At 46.1% G+C, this 24466-nt stretch overlaps 1 protein-coding gene and 1 long non-coding RNA gene across 2 annotated transcripts; one reads left to right on the forward strand and one right to left on the reverse strand.

Moving 5' to 3' along the window:
* Nucleotides 1–1663: 1663 nt before the first annotated feature.
* On the reverse strand, nt 1664–4995 carry LOC147649479 (uncharacterized). The gene is made up of 2 exons (XM_086861342.1): nt 4821–4995; nt 1664–3609 (listed from the first exon to the last, which is right to left on the reverse strand). The coding sequence occupies exon 2, from the start codon at nt 3589–3591 to the stop codon at nt 2440–2442; it is 1152 nt and encodes a 383-aa protein (XP_086717468.1). The 5' UTR covers nt 3592–3609; nt 4821–4995; the 3' UTR covers nt 1664–2439.
* A 15789-nt stretch (nt 4996–20784) lies between these two features.
* On the forward strand, nt 20785–24051 carry LOC111939411 (uncharacterized). Its single transcript, XR_015278876.1, has 3 exons — nt 20785–20914; nt 23035–23128; nt 23899–24051. It is a non-coding gene; the product is annotated as an uncharacterized LOC111939411 (long non-coding RNA).
* Nucleotides 24052–24466: the final 415 nt, after the last annotated feature.

A 24466-nucleotide genomic window follows, 5' to 3' on the forward strand; every position in this document is an offset into this window, starting at 1 on the left:
TGGGAAGGTGCTCAGTGATCAGCTCATCGTGAGGTAGATGGAATATTGGAGATTTAAAGTGTAGGATTTGAAATACAGATTTAAAGAATTTCTTACCCTTGAATCATGGTGAAATATGAAACAAATATATGAAATAAATATATGAAATATTCTAGTTTAAAAAGTCCAACTTTGACCCATTTGAAACAATCCAGAAAATCTCCTGCACGTGAGCCACCACAGGAAATGGCAACACAACACATGCAAGTGGAGGGAGGAAAATCCTCCTGTCAGAGCAATCACATCTTCCTTTACCAGGCTCAGTCTTTGTTCCAGAAGCCTTTTCCAATCCCTGCTACTTTGATATATTTAAAAGGACTGTTCTAAAAAAAACCATACACTTCTTTTTTTGACAAATAGTAGGAAATAATCCCAGCTCCTCCAAAGAGCCGGGCTCAGCTGTCGGGCCAGGATTGTGCTGCAGGATGGAATGCTGTACAACAGCACCATTACAAAACCTCTCTGTGGCTCCATTGCTTACAAGGAGGAGGCTGCAGGCAGCTCAGGGCATCACTCCTCATGTCTGGGAGTTTTTATTGCAGAGTTCAAGCTGATTCCTGGCAGCAGAACTGTCCCTTCCAATGCCAGGGCCTCTCACTACATTTGGGGCATCAAACCCAGGGGGGCTCTGCCCTCATCCATCACTGAGTTAGCACCACAACACAGGGCTGAAAAGTCTTCTCCTCAAGGAACAGGAAGGGTTTTCCAGCACTGGAGTTCATCAGCTTTGCTTTTCCAACTTGGAAACTCTGCCAGGCCCCACACTGCAGAGCCACAGGCCTCTCAATGGTTAAAGAACATTTTGTGTGGCACAGCTCCTGCTCAGGACCCTCCTCAGCAGAGTTAGATAACCAGCTCATGGGCACAAAAGTGATTGAGGCTGATTTCTCCTCAGGGTTTCTTATTCAAGCCTTTTCCCTGCCTCAGTCTGGGTTTTGGGGGAGGCTGGGACAAAGAGTGGCAAGGAGCAGGCCCTGATCCCTGTGAGACAGCAGCAGCAGGGGAACTTTGGTAACAGCTTGGTAACTTTGGCAGAACAAACAAAATTAAAACATTTGAGTCCAAAAAAAAGGAGCCTTCAGTCAGCTTTGTGTGTATTTATTTAATAACTTCCCACCTTTCAGGGCCACACAGCCCATGGTTTAACAGTACTGCAGACATAGCACACCTGAGCAATAATTGGAGTTTATTAGCTCAGAGAAGTCTTTTGAAGAACAAAAAGGATTCCAGGCACCTCCTCTCCCCACCTCTTACTCACAGAGGGCTTTGCCAGCCTAAGGGTGATTGAAAGGACAGAAGACAACGTGTTAAAAAAGCCCACCCTCTTCCCAAAACATTGAATTTCATCCCCAGCATCACTCATCACACTCAGCTCTTCCTCCTCAGCCTTCAGCTCAGTGCAAGACAAATAAAGAAGCACCTGCAGGACAGTTTATCTGGCACTTTTTCTATCAGCATCCCATTCTTCAGCACTCTTTAATGCCTAAAAATTCCCCACTCCACCACTCTCCCTCCCCTCTACACATCTGGGCACTTTGTGTCGTCAGACCTTGCACCAAAGGCTCCTTTAAAAAGGAGTCAGTCCCTGTTTCTCCTCTGAAGTGTAAAGAAAAGCACTCCACAGTTTTAGCTGTATTCTCTGTTCTCATTTATTCCCAGCAATTAAAATACACTCAGTTTGGGGTTTTGCCATGATTTTTAAAGTGTATTTTATTGGTAGCACAAAGTGGGGAGCATTAAAAGTCAGTAGATTTCAGCTGCAATACACTGACTTCTGCATTCTGGTCAAGACTACATTTTACACATGTTACACAAACACTTGCACTACTACAAAAGCTACAAAGAACAAGCCAGAATTAGGATTTCATCATCTTCCTGTGAAAATATTTTGTTCAACATTGACAAGAAAGCAGGAAGCATCAATTGTACAAGAGAATTATTCAGGGAGGTATTTGAAGTATTTCAGTATTCTGAGGTAGCAGAAGTGGCTGTTGGCCTCACAGAAAACATCTGACCGCTCACAATTAGAGGAGCAGTTTTCTCTTCTGTTTCCAGACTCTTCAGACCAAGGGATGAAACCTCCCATCACCAAACCTCACTGGGGGAACACAGCAACAACATCAGCTCAGTGAGATCCTGATCTGAGTGAATCAGCTCCATCCCAGCGAGGCAGGATCTGAAAAGCAGCTCCTGGGAAAAGCAAGGAACAGATCTGTGACTGAACAAGAACTCGGGAGAACATCTGGAAAGCTCTATGAAAACTTCACAGATCTGTCTGGCAAGAGTTTCTGGAGTCTGGGACACATTCTGCAAAATCCTGAGTCTAACAGCTGGGGTTCATCCCTTCCTGAGGGCAAGGACCTCATCCTTGGCACTGAACAGATGTGACCCCAAGCCCCCTCAAACTTCAATATTTTCAGCCTCTCTTTCCCCACTGCTCCCGATCACTTCAGGCAGTGAGGGGGGCACGTGTGGGGGCTCAGCCTCTTGCTTTACAGGCACAGGAACAAAATCTGCTGGTTCTTTTGGGAACTCCAGTGCCGGCTGAGTGACCCCGTGCTGCGGCTCTGCCTCAGGTCCTGGGGTGCACCCCCTGCTCCCCTCCTGTCCCAGCTCACACAGGTCTCCATCCTGAGGCTGCTGCAAGATCTCACTCAGTCCTGCAAGCCCTGTGCAGCACAGGCTCCCCACGCCCTGGGCAGGGGCCAGGCTGCCGTGTGTGCCCTGCTGGAAGAGCTCCAGCAGCCGGCCTGGTGGCTCCAGGGACCCCCACTGTGGGCACAGCGGCTCCCAGGACTCGGCAGAAGTGGCGTAGAGCTCCGGCAGCCCCCTTGCAATGACCTCCAAAGCGCTCTGCAGGGTCAGGAGAGGCATCACTTCCACCAGGCAGGTGAGCTCTGCCCTTTGGGTGGATTGAAGGCTCATCTCAGCAGCTTTAGCCCTGTCTGTGCCCTGCAGGGGCTCAGCACACAGACAGGGCTCAGCCTGCCCTGCCACCTGCACAGCACACAGCAACATCTCCCTGCCCACCAGAGCCCCCGTGGTGCCTGCAGGAGCTTCTGTCCCACAGCCTTGGCCAGGCTCAGCTTCACTTGAGAGCTCCACGAGGCTGAAAATATTTCCCTCCTGTAGGGTTATCCCAGCACACAGGGCTCCCTCTGTGCCAGGCTGCTCCTCCTCTGCCACAGGAACAGGTTTCATTTCCTCTTCTGCTTCCTCCTGGGTTGAGTCTTCAACTTCTCCTTCAGCCTCCTCATCATCATGGGCCACAAAGAAGTCCATGGGATTCCAGGCTGCCTCCCACCCCTCTGCAGCAGAGCAGGGCTCTCTGTTCTCCTCCAGAGCATTGTTTGAGGGCTGCTGGTGCTGGCTCAGGTCCTTGGAGGCCTGTTTGGGGACTTTCAGAGCTGGGGTGGCGGGCTGTGTATCCAAGAACGTCCGTGTGTCCCCGGGGCTCTGCAGGATGGGCTTGGTCTCTGCGGGCTCTGCCTCCTGCTCCCTGCACCTCTGGCAGGGCACACAGCACAGCTGCTGGCTCAGGCTGCTGCCCATGCTGCCACCCCACAGCACCTGCAGGAAAAACACCATTTCAGCACTCTGCAGCACAAATGTTTGCTCGCGTGCCATGGGTTTGTTGGTTTAGCTCCTCAGACACCTGTGACCTTCAGGAAGGCTCCTGCACCAAAGCACAGCCAAGGTCTGGCCTTGGCTTCTCCCACCAGAACCAAGCCCAGCTTCCCACAGCTGGAAGCGTTTTCCTACCACACCTTGGGCAGGCGTGACAAAAACACCACCAACCCAAGCAGCAAGAAAACAAGAGGCTTTCAGAGCCCAAACCCCAGCACTCAATCCCCGATTCCCATCACTCACCCAGGCAGGCTTATTAATTATTTTATTAATTAGCAGAGTGGAAATCAGCAGCCAGGAGTAGCTGCTGTTAATTGTGACAAGTAACAGCTCAGGTGCAGCATTTTACAAGGAAAACTCCTTCAATTGGAAGGGAAAACTGAGTTTAGACTTGCAACTGGGAAATAGACTTACAGCCCCACAAAATAACAACAAACCCACCCAAGCAAATGCTCCTCATTAATTAGAATAAAAGACTTGAACTGCCCACAGAGAAAATTATTTTCTTCTGCTTGAAGCCACTAGGGCTGGGACAGAAAAAGCCATTTTCAGTCTGTGGGTTAATCAACAGCATAACCCAGTAATTGTGTTGTAGGCCCAGGCCCAAATGTTTTGGAGCAGGACATTTTCCAGCCTCTCCCCCAGCATCATATTTACAAGAGCTGTTAGAAACATTAAAATCTGAAGGCATTAATTTAAAATATGGGCCCTTAAACACCAAAATATTGTGGAAGCCCAAGCTTATGTTCTACCTTTGTTCTGCATCACAACAGAACACTTGTCTTCAGAACCAGAATTCCCAATAGTCAGGTGGTTTCTACCAAATTTCTACTTCTATATTTGTATTTCCTTTAAGAAAATGACAAAAAACTCCAGGAGAAAGCATTTTATGTTGTCCTCTGAACACATAATGGAAAATTAAACAATTAACATCCTTTCACTAGAAGGAACCTCAGTTTTGAGTAGCAGTTTCCTCATGTGAATGAAAACTAAAAAGTAAATTTACAGATTATCATTTAAGGGCTCAAAGTGAGCTAAAAACCACACAGGATTATCCCAGCAATTTATAATTCACACAGTTCCCCAACACCATAATTAGTCAAATGAAAACTAAAGAGCTGGGTTAAAAAACATGGCCAAAAGTAGTGACTTACCAGCTTAGAACAAAAGAAACAACCAGAACACAACAAAAACCTCCCAAGTACCTTTTGAGCCTCAAGCTCAACCTAAATACTACCCAGGGGTCACACAAAACCACTTCCCCCCAGCTCCTGGAGCATCAATCCCCTGAACCTTTGGTTCCTTCCCACTCTGATTCCCTTTGGAAACAGCTGCTATGGCCCCATCCTTTATTTTACAGCTGAGGGTGTTTTCCTGCTCGTTCTGTGCTGCTTTTTATCAGGGAGCAAAGTGAAAATAAAAAGGTGGGTTCTGTTTATGTCCAAGGAGTGATCACCAGAAATATCCTGGAATAACACAGTGGCATAAAGCAGAGGAATGTTCCAGAAGCAGGATGTGGGTTTGGGATTTCCCATGGGCAGCTTGGGGTTTCCCTTGGCTCTGTTTGCCATCTCCAGAGGGAGCAAATTCCCAGGTGTGGCTGGATTTTCTGCAGGGGAAATGGGGTTGTTGGACACCCACCCTGCTCTCCCACCTTTGGAATATCAGTACAAGGGTGATGATAGAGGTAATTGCAGGAGAGCTGAATTAGCCCTTAGCCTGGGCTTTTAGGCTGGGCTTTTCTCTCCCTTCTCTTACTCAGTTCTTAGGTCTGGTTACAGCATCTCAGAAAACAGAAAAAAAACCCAGCTTTGTTGTAACTGGTGGCTGAGCCAGGTGGAAAACACTCCAACCACAATTCCAGCTGCAGTTTTCCTTAGGTCCTGCACTGGTTTTGGGGCCCTGAACCCACCCAAGGCCTTCAGAAAACTGCAATTGCACAAGAACTCTAAAATCCGTAGGGTATCCTCATGCCTACAGCCAAGTCTCTGTAGCACAAGGCTTGGTGCATTAAGAAGCTTCACTAATGGTGTGGAAAAATATTTTCAAGTCTATGTTCAGCTGTTCAGAGTGCTCCTGTTTAGTCTCCCAGAAGGCAGATACTCATTTAATAACACAGAACACAATCAGTTCAAATGTGCATCTGGCAGGAGCAGGCAGCTCCAGTCACTAAGGACAGATCCAAAGGACACTGGGAATGTCACTTTGGAGCAGTCCCTGCCACATCCCTCGGGTCCCACATCATTCCCTGCACCTCCCACTGGCAAGAGGAATACCCAGGCTGCATTAAAGACACACAAAGTTCCTGTGAAACCCCCAGAAATTGGGAATTTTGTTGAGCAGGTGTGGAAACCCAGACATAAAGAGGCTGCTTGGTGACACCCATCATCTTCTGGGAGCTGCCAGCACCACTCCTCCAGCTGGAAACAGGACAGGAAGGGCTTCAGACTGAAAGAAGGGAAATTTAGGATAGATATCAGGAAGAAATTCCTCTCTGGGAGGGTGGTGAGGCACAGGGTGCCCAGAGCAGCTGTGGCTGCCCCTGGATCCCTGGAAGTGTCCAAGGCCAGGCTGGACAGGGCTTGGAGCAGCCTGGGACAGTGGAAGGAGATTTTTAAGTCCTTCCAACCCATCCCATCCTCTGCTTCTATTCTGTGAGTGCAGCCTGCCAGGAGAGTACAGACTTTTATAGAAAATTAAACCTGCCTCTTTTAACTCCCAATCTTTTCTACTCAAAATCAGTGCAGGGACACCCTCCCCTTTGCCCAGGGCTGCTCAGGGGTCAGCACCACAGCCACAAGAGGCCTTTTGGCCACAAAATCTCCATCAGTTTAAGAAGCTGGACAGAAGACAAATGGGAAAACACACACAACAACATGGGCATTTCATCCAGCAGACAAGTTAAAATCGGATTTCTAATATCTGGCACCACAGTAATAATTATACTGCTCATAACAGACTCATTTAATCCAACGGGGCTGCTCCCATAATTGCACAGAAGTGTCTCTGGAGGACAGTTGCAAACACCCATTACAATCATCCCCACAGAAGTGAGTGGTGCTGGCAGGAGCACAAATCACCTCCTGCCAGAGCAGCTTCCAGAGCTGTTAGGGGAGCACACGTCCTGCTGCTGACAGTAAAGGAGCTGCTCGCTGCACTTAGGCTCTTTATTCTTTGTTTCTCCCTAATTACACTAATTTCCAGACAACGCTGATGGCAGCCCAGCAGCATTTGTTCCTTCAGCAAAGCAGCTCTTGATGCCAGGTCAGGCTTAAAAATAGACTCCTATGTGTTGTGGAGCTCAGTTTGGAGATGATTTCTTGTCTAGAGCGTGAGTGATTACATGGATGAATTTATCTTACAGCTCTCCAGCTTGCTTTTCCCTTCCCAACCCACTAAAACCTCATCTGTAATCACACAGTAGATTGCAGCAGGCCATTAGTTTGCAAAATAATCTGCAGGATGTTATAAATGTTATGCCCCAACCAAAACTTCTGCTGAGCTCCTTTACATTCATCAGCTCAGAGTTTTTTGCTCCTGGAGGGGCAAAACTCAAGTTTTCAGCAAGGTGGATTGTCACAGTTGGAAATAAAATGAAATTTAAGCTATTAAAGCCCTTTTGGGAGTTGAGAAGAGGTTAAAAGTGCCTGCATAGACACAGCCACAGCTGAAAGGCCTGTGAGGTCACTGTGCTGTGACTTAAATTGAATTAAGAGGTGCTTCCACAGGGACAAAAAGGCTTCTGAGGTAAATGCAGCGTTCAAAGGGCACGGAGCCAGGAACTGGCAGCAGTGTTGTGTCAGATAAAAGCCTTATCCCAAACTTCAGCCTCACCTCCTGCAAGCAGCTGTCAAGTGTCTCTTGTACACACAGCACAGCCAGGAGGGCTCAGAAGGAGCGCTCTGGAAAGGAGCTGATAGAAAACAGCTCAGTCCTGCCAGCCTCACACAACCCAGCAAGCACAGAACATATGCACCAGCTCTCACTGGGCAATTAAACACCGAGCCCAGGCCTGGAAAAAGGTGTTTAACATCTTCCAGAGAGCCCCTGCAGCAGGGATGGCTGCTCGGCGTGCGAGCTTGTGCGTCTCGGTCTCCAGGCCAAGGGAAAAATTCATCCCTGGAATGAACGGTGCTGTGAAAATTCAACAGCTGCTCAGTCACAGGCCAAAAAATCCCAGCCTGTTGCTTTTCCTGTGCCTGATTTGTGCCACCCAGCTCCTTTTTTTGTGTGTTTCCACAAGACAAATAATACCAGCCTGTTGCTTTTCCTCTGATTTGTGCCATCCTCCACCTTTTTTTGTGTGTTTCCCAAACCAGCGCTGCTGTGAGCAAGCATTTGAAAATGGGAATGGTGGATCAGCACCGTCTTTATGGGTTGTTGTGAAATTGTCTTTCACTCAACCATTGTATTGTAATTTCAGAGGGTAACAAAAATAAGGAAGAACCCTAAAAATAACCCTGGATAAAGGTATATGTGCTCTGGGCTCCAGGAACACATCCAGGGTAACACACTGGGATTGGATTTTAAAATCTGACTGAGTTTAGGACTAAATTGATGCCAAGTCAGAGCCTGCCAGCACTCCCTCGCTTCCACCCAAGTGTCAGGATGAGTACAAGAGGTTACACAGATAATTTACACCCAAATCAGGGTAGCACTCGCTTCATAAAAACCACAGCGAGCTCTCTGGAGAGCAAAGTCTGCCTTTATCTGGGCAAACAGCACTTGCAGCAACACAAACATCTTCTCAGGTAGTCCCTAATCTGACAGGGAATTACAGGAGCTGCTGATTTGCTTTGCTTTGTTTTTCCCTCTCCACAGTTCTTACCTCTGAGTTACTCCACAGAATGCACAGCAGTTCATAAATGATTGATGGCCACGTTAAGCTTTGCAGAGCAAAACACCAAACTGAATTATGCTGCTGGTTTTAAAAGAGCAAAGAAAACTCCTACAAATATCCTGATCCCTCTGAATCATTTTAATGTCAGAAATTTATTCTCAGCAGCCTGGAAAGTCTCAGATATTGATGAAAGGCAGGGATTTTTAAATACCTACACATCTCTAACAGGCTTTGTGCTGCAGGATTTCCCCTGAGTCGTGTCTTGAGATGAAAGTTCTTGTTCATAAGGAACACAAAACCAAACAGCCCCTGTGTTAACAGGTCCTGGGGATGAGGAGCAGCAGGGAACACACAGAAATGGAAATTAAATTAGAAGTATAAATTGAGCAGCACTGTGAATTTGCAGCAGCCTGGGATTCACACACCTGGAAGGGGTGTGAGAAAGGGGCAGCTCCTGTCAGTGCTGCCACAATGGGGGAGGAATTTAATTCCAGCTTTTTCAACTCAAAAAAACCCAAAAAAACCCACTGTTTCATGGGTGAAACCATGAGTGGCACCAAAGCTTGTGCTACCAGGTGGAAAGGACATTTATTATAAACAAAGGTTGGGGTTTGCTTCCACAGAACCAAAGACCCCAAAGTTAATATGAGAAGCTGAGCTGGCAGTTTTAAGTCAAGACTAAGTTTGCTGGTGACTAAAACTAGGCTGGAATTCCTCCACTGGAGCTGTTAATGGAATGAAATCATCAGCCAAGAGCTCATCCAGCAGCAGCTGAGATGTTGGGTTTCAAATGGAAAGAAGACAGAGAATTTCTGCGGATAAAGGAAAGATGGATAAAAAGGACCGAGAAAAGGCAAAAAGGAGACTCCAAGGAAGATTTGCTGACAAAACAAGACCCAGAGTTGTGGGATTGGGGAGATACAGCCCTGGTGGTGAAGGGAGAGGGCAAAGAGGGATCTCAATGTGTTCCAGAGGATTTGGAGGCAGAGGAACACTGAGTGAGCAGTCGTGAAGAGCTGCTTCGAGCTCAGTGAAAGCTCCCGAGGGCAGAACAGCTCTCTGTGCTCCCAGCTGTCAAATCTCACCTTTTCCTGAAGCTTCACCTCATCTGGAGCTGCTCCCATTATTGAAATTGAGTCTGAAAATAAAGAGATTAAAGCTCTGATGGGGAATGGATGGGTGACATTTCCTGGGGCTGCCAGGGATGCTCTACAGAAGGAGCCCAGGCACACAAAACCTCCCAATTAACAGAGCACAAGAGTAATTGCAAGAACAAAGCCATGCAGGAGTCTGGACCGTGCCTTTCCCCTTTTTTTTAGCAAACCAAATGAAAGCTGCCTCAGAAGAAATAGGGACATAACCATCGAGCAGTTTTGAAAAGAAGAGCTGGTGGAAATGAATAGAACTTCAAAAGATAAAACGAAATTTTTTAAAAGGCCCTCATTATTGTAGCAGAGAGAAGAAAGTGTTGGGTCAGAGGAAGTGCCCAGGATTGTGTGGAAGCAAAGGGAAAATAAAGGCACAGAGCTGATAAAGGCAACTGATAAAAATTGTAACTCCCCTGTCTGGGACAAAGCTTCCCCTCACTTAACTGCAACCACAGCAGCATCAATCACATCCATGAAACCACCACAAAGCTCAAAGGCTTCAGCTGAAGAACCAAATTCAGCCCCCACAGTGTTCACAATGCCCCCCACACAGCCCTGCCCTGGTGCCACCTCTCGGGAGGGTTTCACGCTCAGGTCTGGGGCAGCACCTCTGCTGTTTCCTGCAGACACAGCCACACACATCTTGGAAATTATTGAAGCAATCTCCCTTCTTTTTACTTCTTCTGGGGGCCAAATTCAAGTGAAAGCACCCCAGACTTTCCAGCTCAAGAAATCAAAAATACACATGTGGTTTTTAATCCCATCACTCCTCACTCTCAGCCATCCTTTAAAACTCCAAATAACACCCTTTATAACCAGAGTAAAATCTCCATGCTCAATTCAAATGTTAATTTTCCATTTTGAGCCTTTTTTGTTAGCATCTATTTTTGTCTTAAGGTTTATTTTTATGTTAAAGGATTCTACTTTTTGTTTGAGGGAATTTGGGTGGTGCAAACATGGGATAAAAGCTGTGCCAAGTTAAAAATACCTGGGTTTGTGGTGTGGGCTCTTATTGTCCAGGTAAGAAAATACCTGCCTAAATGCACTTTTAGTTGTATCAGATAAAATTCAGGATGTGTTTCTTGAGGTGAAATTCAGGATGTGTTTCTTGTTGGTGATTTTTATCTATTTCAGTGCAGCTGAGGAGAAAAAATAAAAATTCTTTACTTGGTATAAATAAGGAGCATAACCACCAAGGAGAAAAAAATAAATAATTCTCCTATTCCCTCACTTGCAGAGCTGCTGGAGGTAAAATTTAATATAGAAAAGCAGAAAGGAGAAAGTGAAAGTTCAGCAAGATGAAATTTCATCAGGCTAAAGTGAGTTAGTCCCTTGTCTGGAAGATAATCAGTTTGGGAGTTGAGGCTGGGAAGTGAAGTGTGGCTGACCCTGTCTGGGATGTGGGGCAGGGGCTGAAATGGGAAAATATCAGGAGATGAGTGCTGGAAAAAAGTGTTCCAGGTGGTTTTAGAGACAGCAGCTGTTCCAAAACCTGATTCAAAACTTGATTCTTGTCGTTCTGTGATCTTACCACGCCTGGCAAAGCCTGGCTTTAGCTTTCACTGGTGTTGAGAGGGAATATTTGTAAGACAACTTGGCTTATTTTGGCTCTTTAAGTTACAGGGTCAAAGAGCTTCTTTGTGAAGGAGCTTCTGAAGTGGATTTTCTATCTGACAGATAGTCCTGAAACTGGGATCAAAGTTTTTGCCCTGACAGAAACTCTTCCCGTTCTCTATCTAGGCCATAATTGAGGCTTATTTAGTCCAAGCTGAAAGCTTACTTGAGAGGTCCAGACTTCCCAGAGTGCCTGATACCTAAGATTCCCCTCTAATGTATAAACCTCTCTTAATTTTTAATTCTTATGGAATTTATGGTGTTTCCCCATTGTCTTTTTCATCTCTCAATATCCAATTTTATTTACCAGCAAACCTACAGTGTGTAAAGGCAAATATCTTCATTCATCAATCAGTGGGATCCATCCCACTGATTCTTCTATTTCTCAGTGCTAGTTTTATTCACCAGCAGACCCACAGCTTGTTTGTAAAGACAAATCCATCATTCCTCTCACTCTCCTCGTGGCTGGCTGTTGAGAAGGGTTTTTATGAAGTAGTTAATTAGTCCTTGCTCAGAGAAAGCAGGCAGAGTGCTGGCTCCTCAGGAAGGAGTGACTGAAGAGCTCAGTGACTATTGCAGGTAATTAAATAACTGTATTTTCAACCAAGAAACACTGATTAAATGGCACCGAGGGTCACAGTTAGATAAGTGCTGTGCTATTGATAGAGAAATTAAACCACATGTGAACTGACTGTTCTGACCCCCAGAAATAAGCTGAAGTTACCTGGCTTTCTGTCTGAAATGGATTAATTTGCAGTGGTATTAGGATGCAGCAGAATTTATGGCAATTCAGAGATGGAAGGGTTTGCATTTGGCATATTCCTTGCTGGAATTTGGCCTTTTTTTGGTTACTTAAAGACATTGTACCAGCTGCTGTGGCCTTGATCTGCTCCAGAGCAGGTGAGGCTGAGAGAGCTCCTGTCCTGAAAAATCAGGAATCTGTGGTGGAGCTGCTCTTCCCTCTCCATCCATCCTCCCTTGTAAATGCTGAGTGCTCCCTGTAAATCCAGCCAGAGATCCTGAGCTGTTCTCTCAGACTCTCCAGGCTGTCTGCATTGTTTTTACAAGTTATAAACTGGGAAAATTCCAAAGGCTGGGCATAACAATGCATTCCTGGGTGTGTGATAAGCTCCTGGCCTTGCTTTTCAGTTTAGAGCTGGAACACTGATCAGCCTTTAGAGCTTTTAATGGAGTTTTAATAAGTCCTGAGCCTTTGGAGAGCTTGAGAGACAGGCTGAATGTAATTTTTGGCTCCCTTTGTGGCTGAAAATATAACAAATACCTAAATGTCTTTACAGACTGCAATTAAGGTTTAAGAGAGAAGGATACAGATGCTGGATCATAGGCAAACACTTGGTACCCCAGAATCATCTGGCACACGGGAATATTCAATATTTGGGACTCACACAGCTGTGGAAGCTCCTTCTGGGAAGGGAAATACACAGAGGGCTCTGAACAAGATTTCACAGGAATCCTTTAATTGTAATTTTTTTTCCCCTTGACCTTTCAAAAGCCCCTCAAGACTCAGCACTCAGGCACTTGATTTTAGAAACCAGATTTGGGCTGGAGTCCTCCAGCAGCAGTAAAGAATAATCTGTTCCTATTTCAGGGCAGCAGCTGTGGCTGGAACTGCCTGCCTGAGATGGATGTTGCCCACGAGAGTGGCATTTATTGACAGGTTTTAATTGTCTTGTGAAGGGCAGGATGATAGGTACAGACAAACTTTTTCTCCTTCAGGGCAGCTGATAAGTAAATATAATCGTGGTGGGTCCCTACCTAAAAGGTTTGAGTAAATGCAGAGTAAATTTTGTTCATCTGTGAATAGCATTTTAATCCTGGGCTGCATTTCTGGTGCACAAACCCCGTGATGGATAATGAGAGCTCCGGGGAGGTTCATTTACATGAGAGAGAGGGGAAATGGGCTTGCCAGGAATGAGAATGAAGAGCTTGGTATTGTGTGAGTCACAAAGTGCTTCTCAGGTGGGGAAAATCTGAAGTTATGGGAAAGGGGTGTAAAAAAGGCCTTTAAAGTGATTGTTGGCTTTTATTTCTCCTTTGACTTAGAATAAGAGGAAGCCTCTTTGTTTGTAGATACTTGGAAGAGGCTTTAACTTATCCTTTAGGGAGCTGGGGGTTTGTCCTGCCTGTAAAATCCTGACTGCAGCCTGTTCTCCAGAAGAGAAGCCCAGGAATTTACCTCCAGCAGGAAATCCCAGGCTGTTTCCAAGACTTCTAAACTGGAATTTTGCCTGCCAAATTCATATTGTATAGTCACAGTTTGGGTTTGTGCTTGTTTATCAGTTGGGTGTCTGATTTATTCTGCACTGCTTTGATAATATTGAAGAGTTTGAGCTTTGCCTTGGTTTGGTGATACAGGATTTGGTGTTTTCACAAGCTCTGATAATTTGCAGGGCTTTTGATGGAGGTGCCTCGACTGTGTCAGGCGGGTTATGGCAGATGGGAGGAATATAAATCACAGAAATTCAGTGTTTGACATGAAATACAGCCGAAAATGCACTGAGTGTCCTTTTGCTGCAGAAGGAAATCACCACCTGAATAAACTCATCTGTTTTTTCCTGAGAAAAAGAGAAACTTGGGAGAGTTGGCCTGGCAGTGAAAGCACCTCCTTGGGGAGGAATGATCCCTTGTAGAGTGAGAGGCAGAGAGTGAAGATGGATTCATCAGTTTCTCTTGAAATGGAGGAGTTTGCTGCTTGTTATTTGATGGGAACATAAAAAAAATGAACCAGACTGATATTCCCCGTGCTGCCATTGAGACCCTGTGAATTCATCACCTTGTCACCTGAAATGGTGAATTAAGTGCAGAGGGTAAGAAGTGGTTTTTTGGTCTTTTTCCCCCAGTGCTCCCAAGCTTCATTTAAATCAGGAATCCACGGGTGGCAATTTACAAATGCCAATTTTCCCTGCCTAGTGAGAAAAACAAACTCCTTTAGGGAATGATTTGCATCAGCCCTGACTTAGCTCCAACTTCTGCTGCATTTTGCAGCAATTGGCTTCCTTAGCTGAATTTAGCCCTGAGTGCTCCCAGAGGTGTCAGGTCCATCACATTCCTGAGGAACACCGAGATCCTGGGTGGGATCCTGCTGGAAAATGAGTGTTCTAAATATTCCTCTGCCCTAAAGCTGCTGGTGCAGCTGTGGGGAAAAACACTGGCTGAGCATAAAGTGGGTTTTCCACCCAGGAAAAATTGCAATTCTTCTGTTTATAAAATATATTGGTCCTGTTTATAAAATATATTGATCCTGCTTATAAAATACATTGATCCTGTTTATAAAATATATTGATTGCCCACAATCCTGAGCTGTGCCTTGTCTCAACTGGAAGCTGCTGGAGCAATCCTGGGAATGAGTGGGCGCTCAGGCAGAGGCAGGAGGTGCCACCCAACCTGATCCAAAGCTTTTTGTGGATGTGTGGGGATGGCTGAACACCACATGCTTTAATCAGGGCCTCTTGTGTTTGAACCTTTGTTTGTATTTCACCTGGAACACCCAAATTGTTCATTATCAGCACGGATTTGCCACCGAGGAGAAGCAATTTTTTATCCCTGGGAGCTGAATGCTGATGGGGCTGGAAGAGGAAACAGTGAATGTGCCTTACTGCAGCTCTGAGGGTGTTTTTGGGGAGGGGATTTATGTTTTCATGTGCTTTAATATTGCCAAAACACTTGTGGATCTTGGCCTCATCATCTTGTTTTGTTAACTACGACAGCCATTTAAAGCAGGAGTGTTTCTGGGCTGAATTATCTGATTTTGGCCCTTAAAAACCCATCTGGAAAAGGAGTTGTTGTTGCAGCTTGAGCTGTCAGCGGTGCTGAAACCAGAGGTCGGGAGATAACAGGATTGCAGAGCGTGTTCCTGAGGGTTTTATCCGGAGAACAGCTGGGACTGCAGGAATTCCTGCCCTGGAACACATCAGGCTGATGTGAGTGGGCACCTAGAACAGAGTTAGAGAATAAACTGAGCATTTATTAAATGTCTTTAACAGTTATACCCTGGGCAGCCAAAGCCTCCCAGGGGCTGCACCCAGGCTGGACAATGGGCACGAGTTTTTCACACAATTATAAGTTTGGTCCATTTGCATATCAGGGGTTAATTCCCCAATTACAGATCCAGGTAATGAAGCCACATCCCCCCAGTTTGCTCCTCCCCACTTCACTTTGGTTTATCCTTTTTGGGGCTTGTCAAGTGTCTCTGGGTTCCAGGCCCAGAGGAATTGTTTTGTCTGACCAAGATGTGAAGAGTTAACTACACTTTATATGGAGTTTAGAATTTAGTTTAGAGTTTAGAACGGGATTTGTAAAATATAAGAACTAAAATCATAAATCATCAATGCTCTGAGGGGAGCCAGCAGAGCATCCTTGGGACAAGGTGGGAATGGGGAAGGTCTGCCAGGCACTGCTGGCTCAGGGGAATAAAATGGCCCAGGTAATTCCATGCAGGAATGATTTTATTTATATTGTTGAGGGAACACGTGGGATGAAATGGGGCTGCTCCTATTGCTGTGAACTTGGTGTAAATTTAATCCTGGAGGTGCTGGTGCCTCACAGATTAACAAAGCTGAATTATTGCATCCTGGACATCCCCACTGCTCCTGGAGCACTGATGGGTGCTGGGACGCTGGATGGGAACCCATCCTGAACAGGCTCTGATGTCAGGCTGGCACCGAGGTGGGAGGAGAGGCTGAAAGGAAATATCTCCTCCAGCTGGAATAAAACAATCCCTTTAAAAGTGACCAGGAGCCAGCAGCTCTGCCTTCCTGCTGCCCTTCCATTGCATTGTACAAACAGCCCATCATCTGCAATGTGTGCTTCCCTACGTGCCTTCTTTGTCTTTCAGCTCCCTTTTTGTCTCGTTTTGTGGAACTGTGATGTGCTGTGATAGTTCACATCCCTTCCTGTGACCTCAGCTCATGAGAGATAAATTCTTACAAGGATTTGCACGAGATGAAACCAGACAGAAATTACATTCCTCTGTGTTAACATGGCCCTTCCGTAATTGAAATTAATTTGTGGTTAAGGCTACAAGAGAATTACAATTTTCTGGAAGTAACATGAAGGGATAGACAGCTTTGTATGAACAGAGCCTGCAATAATTATGTGTGAATGTCACAGAAGGGTTGGAGAACTTTTCTCTGTGTGGCTTCACATTTGTGCAGTGATTTTCACATGGCCCCTGCTGGAGGATCTCAACATCAAAAGGCAGAAAAAACAGTGAGGTTTTCACTGATTTTGAGCAGATTTCCGTTTTCTGCTGTGCTGGAGCACTTAAAATTTCTATTTGGGGCCTTGAATCTATTACTTTTAGATCTGAAATAATTAACTGATGGATAATGACTGGGCTAGGGAGTGAAACACCTGAAAACACTGAAACACCTTCCCCCAGAACGTTCCCAAGAACAAACACTCATCACTCTCCTTGTTAGCTCGGTCAAGTGGCCTCGAGGAGTTTCCAGGCATGAACAAAACCCTGCAGATGCTCCACCTTCATTATTATTCACACAAACCTGCCTTTCCTTCTGCTCAGCATTTCATGGTCCAATAAGCAGGACAGCACATCCTGGAAGGGAGCAGAGCCAGCCCAGCCCTCCATCCTTTCCGCTCGGCTGGAATTCCTATAAATAGACTGGACAAGGGCTCCTGGCCTGGCTCTGGCTCCCTCCTTAGCATTTGGGTTTTTCACCAGAGCTGCCTGATGTGCTCCTTGGACCTTGAGGAGTTTCTTCCCCACTGGCTGAGAGGTGTGGGTGTAAACACAGGATGTGTCTGAAACTCAGGGAATTATCCCAGGGAAAAATCAGCCAAAGCTCTGTGGGTGTCCCTGCCCTGCACAGCAGGAGGAGACCCCCCTCTCGTGGCATTTTTCATTTGGGATGAATCAATTCTCAGTGTGTTTGGGGCACAATGGGTGATCCCTCTCCAGCCTTTCAGTTTTTGGGGTGATGGAGAGCCCTGTCAGAGCTCAGACCAAAGAGCAAAGGTCAGCTGAAGCTGCTTCAGTGGTTTATCTTTTCCTGTTCAGGGCTGGCAGCGGTGCAGAAGCGTGAAAATGAATTAACCTGAGCACTGAATTGTGCTGATCTTCATGCAGGATCATAAAACACCCCGAGATGAACTGGTAATGTTTATGTGTTAATGTGTTTATGGCCAGCTGAGGAACCCAGGGTGATGTTGCTCCCCTGAGCCTGTGGGGGAAAACCACTGGCATTCCTTGGTTTGAAGTGGTTTGAAAGCCACTGACATTCCAGTGTCAGGACTGGCCTGTAAGAATAATTTAGTTTCAAGTTTCTGCTGTTGGACAAAAGTACTTTGCAAAAAAAACAAATAAAGAAATGCCTTAGATGAGGGCTGGCTGGAGGTGTCCAGTTGTAAGGTTTGGTTTAGGAGCTGAGAGCCTGGTGAAAAGGCAAATCCCTTCTTTTCCCCTCTCAAATGATGCCCAAACTCCTCCCCCAGTGATCTCTGTGCCAATCCATGCTATAAATCACTGTGATATAAAGCTATTTACTGGAGATGACATGACTTCTATGCTCTAAACTTCCTCCCTGGATTGGGAAACACTCAAACCTCCCAGCTTTTAGCCAGGAAAGGATTCATCCTCGGTCTCAAGTGCCTCTGACAGGCTGACAAGTGCTCAGTGCTTTTATGTCAGCTTATGGACAACATTCTGTGCAATTCAGCTGCTGCAAGGACCCAGAGCTCTCTAGAACTGCATTTTTCTCGAGCTGATAAAGCAATAACATCCTTTAAGGGAATAGCTGCCCACAAACAAGCAGAGAGCAGCAAACCAGGCTGTTGTGGGAGCAGAGCCCTGCTGCTTTCCTCCAGGACCAACCCCTGGCTGTGTGAAAATGCTTTCCCACCCCTCTGGCCTCTGCACGTGAGAAAAGAGGAAAAAAACACAGCTCGTTTTCTCCCAGGGCCTTTTTGTCCTCCCTGGGAAGTGAAACAGCTGGGAGGAAGCAGTTCCCATGGAAACCCCCGGCTCTCCAGCAGCTTCTCCAAAGGGCACAAGCTGTGGATGCCTCTGAGTAATTATGTTCTCATGTTCCTGAGCATCATCCTCGGGCACCAGCAGATCCCTGGCAGGGGTTGCCTTGGTGATGGCGTTTTCCACCTTGTGGGCAGCCACGGGCACGTTTGCAATGCAAAGTGGAGATTTCTGCACCTCTTGGAGCCTCTGCTGAAATCTTGGGGGTCCTCTCTGAGCTGGTTCCTGCCTAATGGAAGAGCTGAGTGCCTGCAGAACTCCTGGATGGGTGGGAAAATTCTCATTCTGGGTGATGACCCCGTTTAAGAGGTCTGTGTCCTGGAAAATGAGACACTCGATGGGAAATTTGGTGTGGGTTGATTTAACAGTTTCTCTGCTGTCTTAAAAGGGTTAAACCCTTGCTTGAGTACTTGAAACTTTATTTTGTCGTTACATGTCAAAAGTATTGACAGATACCCAACTTCCCTTGATATGCAACAAATCTCTTTTGATTCAATAGACTGCTTTCAGTCTGCTGGTTTTCCTCTGCTGGAGCTGTTGTGAGCTGTGTGGCTTTATGGGGCACCATAACAACAAAAAGCACCAGCAAAGACTTTTGCAGTTCACAGGAAGTCTGATATAAACTCTGCTGTATTTGTAGGCTTTCTATATAAAGTGCAACATCCACTAAAATAAAAATAAATGGATGCTTGCTGTGAGTGCACTGAAGTGGAGGGGGAGAAGGGAAAAGGACACTTTTTCCACTGAAATTGCAGCAATAATTTAGGGGATAGAGAGAATTGCTCAAGGTTTTTTGAGCTGGCGTCTTCATTTTAATGGCTAAGGGCAGTCTGGTGTTTCTTATTCAATTTTTTTTTCAGTGTGTTTGAGGGTGAAGCCACTTCATCGCTAGAACATCCTCTTGTTTCATGCTGAGTTCTCTGGGGAAGTAAAAATGGGAGAGGGAGGGTGAAACTCCTGACCCAAAGTCCATCCTGGGTGGAGCCAGGGCCGGGCTCTTGCAGTGCCCAAGGTGATCCTTGGAAGGGCTTTTAATAAATCCCTGCTTTATTCCTTTAACTCTGGCCAGCCCCTGCTCCAGGAGCCTCCCCAGGCATCAATCCAACAAAACCTGTGTCAATCCAAGCCTTGACCTCCTTGTGCAGTCGGTATTCCTCCTTTCCATGGGCAAATAACTATGGGAGGGGATGCAAAATCCAGGCCAGGGAAGGGCAGGTTTGTTGGTTTTTTACAGGACCCTCACACGGAGGGAGGACTTTTCTCCTTCTGCCTTTTCCTGGCTCTGAGAAAGCTCAGCACTGGCAAGGCCCATTAATTTTTAATTTAGTCCTCTCTATGCTGCACTGCTATTGTGGTTTATGAGGATATTATGCTGGAACAGAGGCCTGTAAAACAGGATTTTAAAGTTTGGGAAAGGAATGGTTGTCATACATAATATGCACGCTGTAGTAGAAATGAGTGGGTATTTATAGCACAGCTAATATTAATTATTTTTATTGTGATGTCAGCCCTGCAGGTCAACTGAAGAATAAGTTGCTGTAGAAGCCAGAAATCTCCAGGCATTAAATTATATTAATATGAAATGTTGAAAAGTGGTTAATTTGTACCGCTGGTTTTGTTTAAAATGTTTTCCTGTATAAAGCCATATCTCCAGTGTGATAGATTATTGTTAAGAGGGATATAATTCAGTCCCATTACAGGGGAAGCCCATGTGCTTTATGAAACCCCGAGCTGGGAGTCCTGCTCTGCCTAAAATAAAGAGCTACAGCAAAATAACACTTTTTTTTTAATGGCAAATTGCTATTTTTAATTGCTAACCACATCTCTCTGTCGCTCGTGCTTTGTCAAGGTTATTGGCAATATGAAAATCTTCCTGTTTCCTCCAAACTTTCACAAATTCCTCCAAGGGATGATTGATTCCCCCTGCTTCATGGCAAACCCCCTGTGAGGGGAAGCTGCCAGGAAAACACTTGCTGTGGTTCTGTGAAGCTCTGGGAGGAAAGTTTGGGAGGATCAGGGGAAAAACCCTGCAGTGCTGCTCTGGCCCCATTGTGTGCTGGATCCCTGCAGGATGTCTGAGATGGGGGCTTTTGATGTGTAAGAGGGAGAAATTGCTTCCCCTAAAATCTCCTCCTGAGCTGATAGTTTCCTAAAAGCTCAAATTCTGGCATTTCCCTATGATGGACTCCTCTGCCCTGGGTGTTTCACCAGAGCTGTGCCCCAGCTGATTGCGAGGAAATAGAGACTCAATTGATCTTTAAATAATCAGGGAATGATTTGGCTTTGATCTGCTCAAGGGGAGAGTTAATGGATGAATGTTTTCAAAATATCTGCACTCTGTGTGCCTCAAAACTCCCAAGGTGGAAGTCTCACAGCTTTGGGGCCAGGTGAGGAACAGCTCAAGGTGAGGAACAGCTCAAGGTGAGGAACAGCTCAAGGTAAGGAACAGCTCAAGGTGAGGAACAGCTCCTGCTGTGACCTCATCTGGAGATCCTGTTTGGATCACAGTGAGGGCAAGGCTGGGGTTGTTCTCTCTGCCCCAGCATGTGAGAACACTCAAATGTGGAAATAGAGAGCACCAGAAACACTTTGGATCTGGCTTGTTTGTTTGTGGGCACGATGAAGAAGCAAGAACTCGAGGCAAGGCTCGATCTGTGCTGTGCATTGCCTGGAGAGCTTCAGGCCAGCTGACTGCTCTTGCTCTTGAAGAGGTTGCTGCCAGAGAGGGTGACCAATTTGAGAGGCTCATGCAGCCTGAAAATTGCAGCATTTTAAATCCCTGAAGCCTTCCTCCCTGCAAAAACACAGAAAGATAATGAAAACTTGATGAAGCGCAGGAGGAAGTTCCTCGTCAGCACACTGCAGCGGTGGGGAATCGGATTTTCACAGCTCACTAACCCCTTAAGTGTTTCATAAATCCAAGAGATCTGCTCCAAGGATAAGGTGGCCCTGGTATCTGAGCAGACAGACTCTACCTGCTGTCATCTTTCTTAAAGCTGACCCTGCTCAGCAGGACCAATTACCCAGCTAACAAAGTGGAGACAAGTGTCTCCCCGCTGCCACCCTGTCCCCAGAGCTGGAGGCGTTGTGGTTGCCATGGCAATGTTGCTTGAGATCCTGATAACAGCACGGTTGAGATAAAGTAACCGAGAATAGGGGATGGAGGATTTCCTCCTGCTTTTTTGCATGGATTTTCCTGGTTATTCGTGTGCTGCTGCACTGGCAGGCTGAGGAATGGGCTGCTCCAAGCAGCTGTGGCCACTCTCTGTGGTAAATTGGCAAGTTGGAAGTGTGGTGGGTGCTGAGGACAGGTTGGTGAAGGAGTTTCTGTGCTGACCATGAATATCCACAGGAAAAGTCTCCTTTGTGCAGGGAAACCACATCCCAGGCTGTCCCAAAAATCACCTTTTGAGCTGTCGTGCCTTGTGTGGGTGACACTTGTTCTGCGTGGCAGGGTAAGAATTCCTGTCTCTCCACCCTCATTCCTTGAGGAATTCCTGCTGGCCATGGATTGTAGATCTGGGAAAATGAGGATTTCAAAGCTGAGACCCTTCCCAGGAGAGGACAGCTGATGGGACCAGGCCACTGATGTCCCAGTCAGCTGCTGGTGACAGGAGGTGCCTCAAAACTGATCTTGGGGATGAGCTGCTTGTCTCTCCACCCTGGAGAATCCCTCTGGAATGTGAGCATCCATGCTTTATTTTTAGGAGAATTCTCCTGTTTCCAGTTTCGAGTTCTTGAACTTAAAACTCTTAAAAAAGGCTTTGGCTTTTGAAAACTCGGAGATGCTTTTCAGTGTTTGAAAAATATTGATCAAAAAGGGCAACTCTAAAGTTTTCCCCTTGTTTTTACAGCCTGGCTGTCTACACAGAATTATGAAAAGTCTGAATTTATCTTCTGACAGGTTGCCTTGAGTCTTTGAACAATCCAGCAAAATTTGAGACAAGTGGAGCCAGCTTTGATGCAGGAGATCCAGGACTGGCAGTCAGCCTGATTTATTGATATTATTGTTTAGGGAGCTTAGGAAAATTGTGTCTGACCTTCTTACCTTGATTTTCAATATTAAAAATACTGACTGACCTTGACTCATTTAAATCTGGTTAACATTCCTCAAGCTGGGGAGGATTTAAAATTCCATGTCCTGATGTTGCAGGTAACCAGATTGTCCCAAACCAAATTATTTTCTCTGCACAGAACAGGTGTATTTTGTGCAGTTTTATTCTTTTTTTGCCCTGTCAGAGCAGTGATTTATGACCATGCCTGTTCAAGTTTGGCTTTCCTAAGGCTCAGCTCTTACAGCTGCAGTTGTGGGTCAGAGCAATCCAACCTGGCCCAAATAATTGCTGATTAAACTGGCCAAGCTCGGGCTCAATCCTAAAACCAGGCTCTGGTTCTGTAGACCTGAGTTACAAGTGGTTTTTTTTTAACAAATCCTGTAAGAAATAAAGCATCTGTGCCCTTTGGGGATGTGAGATGTGTGAGCACACAGACCTGGAGTGGCAGCAGCAAGGCATTGATTTGCATACAGAAGGCAAATCCTTTACACAGTGCAGATAATGCACATTGTAAAACAGTTACAATAACATTCACTGCAGCCATGAAAACAATTTTACAGCAGATTAAACACACTTAGAGAAAGGGGAAAGATGAGTGAGAAGGCAATGCTGACACTAAATTAGACTTGAGTCAGCAGCAGCGAGAGAACAGAGGAGAAAATGAGAAAATGTTCCAACTGTCCTGCTATGTTTTTTTCCCCCCAGGCCAAGTCCATTCTATGCTCACCTGTTTTGTTGGATTGGGAAGCTTTGGTGCTCTCTGAGATCGTGGTAATCAGTGGAAAATTCTGGAACTGAGGTGAGCACTGCCTGGAATAGTGCACAGAGGGCAAGGCAGTGACACTGCTCTGGACAAAGGTTTTTAGTGGGTTTGGTCTTCTCTGTCAGGTGAAAAACCTGGGAGTGCTTGAGAGCATTGGAGCCAGGTTTGAGAGGAATGATGGATTTGTCTTTACAAACAAGCTGTGGGTCTGCTGGTAAATAAAATTGGATATTGAAAGATGAAAGAAACAATGGGGAAAAGCCATAAATTCCATAAGTGTTAAAAATTAAGAGAGGTTTATACATTAGAGGGGAATCTTGGGTATCAGACACTCTGGGAAGTCTGTGCCTCTCAAGTTCCTCAGGCAGTGGGGAAAGAGAGAGGGAAATTGGGATAAAAAGGAGGCTGCATCCTCCAAAAATTGGAGAGACCCCACAGGAAATGTCCCATGTCCTCTCTCTTTATTTGAATAAAGTTACAGGACTCCTCTGTCTCCTTTTTGGACACAAACCTCTGGTGTTTGTGGATGAATTTTTCCTGACATGTTCCAGTGGATCACAGAGCCAGCTCCCAGCACTGTGTGATTTCAGGTGCATTTTCAAGGGTGTGTTTCCCCTGCACGGTTTGGGATGTCTGCCAGCTGAATTGTTTGTGTGAAGGCACAGAAGCTCAGGAAAATGCTGCGTTTTGGTCCACACGAGGTCCTGAAAAAATGAGTTTTGTGCCACTCTAAACCTATAGGGGGCTTGTAAACCACAAATATGGATTTCTGGATGATCCTTTAAATGCTGTTTTTTTACCTCCAGGCTCTGGATCACACAGGCAGAGGAGCCAGGAGGTGCTGGAGGCCTGGCACCACTGAAGGTTCAGATGAGATGTGGGAGGTCAAACACATTTGCTGCAGCTGCTTGGCTGTGTCTATAGAATTTTCATTAATGAGCCGTTGCTTCTTGACTTTACATGTGTGTGTGATGGTTGATTATGCAGGATTATCTTCCCAGCACACAGACACCTGCTAAAGAGGGAGTAATCTTGTTAGGAGCCCAATCTCATCTGATCGTTAAACACGGTGTGCTTACAACCCACTTGTCAGCTCTGCTTAATTCAGCATGCAGGGCTCTGTCACAGCAGCTATTGATCCAGGGGGATTGCTTGGAATCTTTGGAGATGATGATCTCTGTGTCTGACAAGCTGCTGGGCCCTTGCAGGAGTCATAAATGCCCCGGGCTGTGGGGCTGTGTGCGGTGTCCTGGCTCCTGTGAGGCTGCTCCTCCTGCTCAGGGGGTTTGGGACAGCCCTGCTGGCTTCAGGCGTGCTGTGGGTGACAGTGGACACGGGGGTTCTTTGCTGGTTTGTGTCCCACAAACCTTTGGA

This window comes from Cyanistes caeruleus, chromosome 23 (genome assembly GCF_971803275.1).
Source record: "Cyanistes caeruleus chromosome 23, bCyaCae1.hap1.1, whole genome shotgun sequence".
Classification (NCBI taxonomy): Eukaryota; Metazoa; Chordata; class Aves; order Passeriformes; family Paridae; genus Cyanistes; species Cyanistes caeruleus.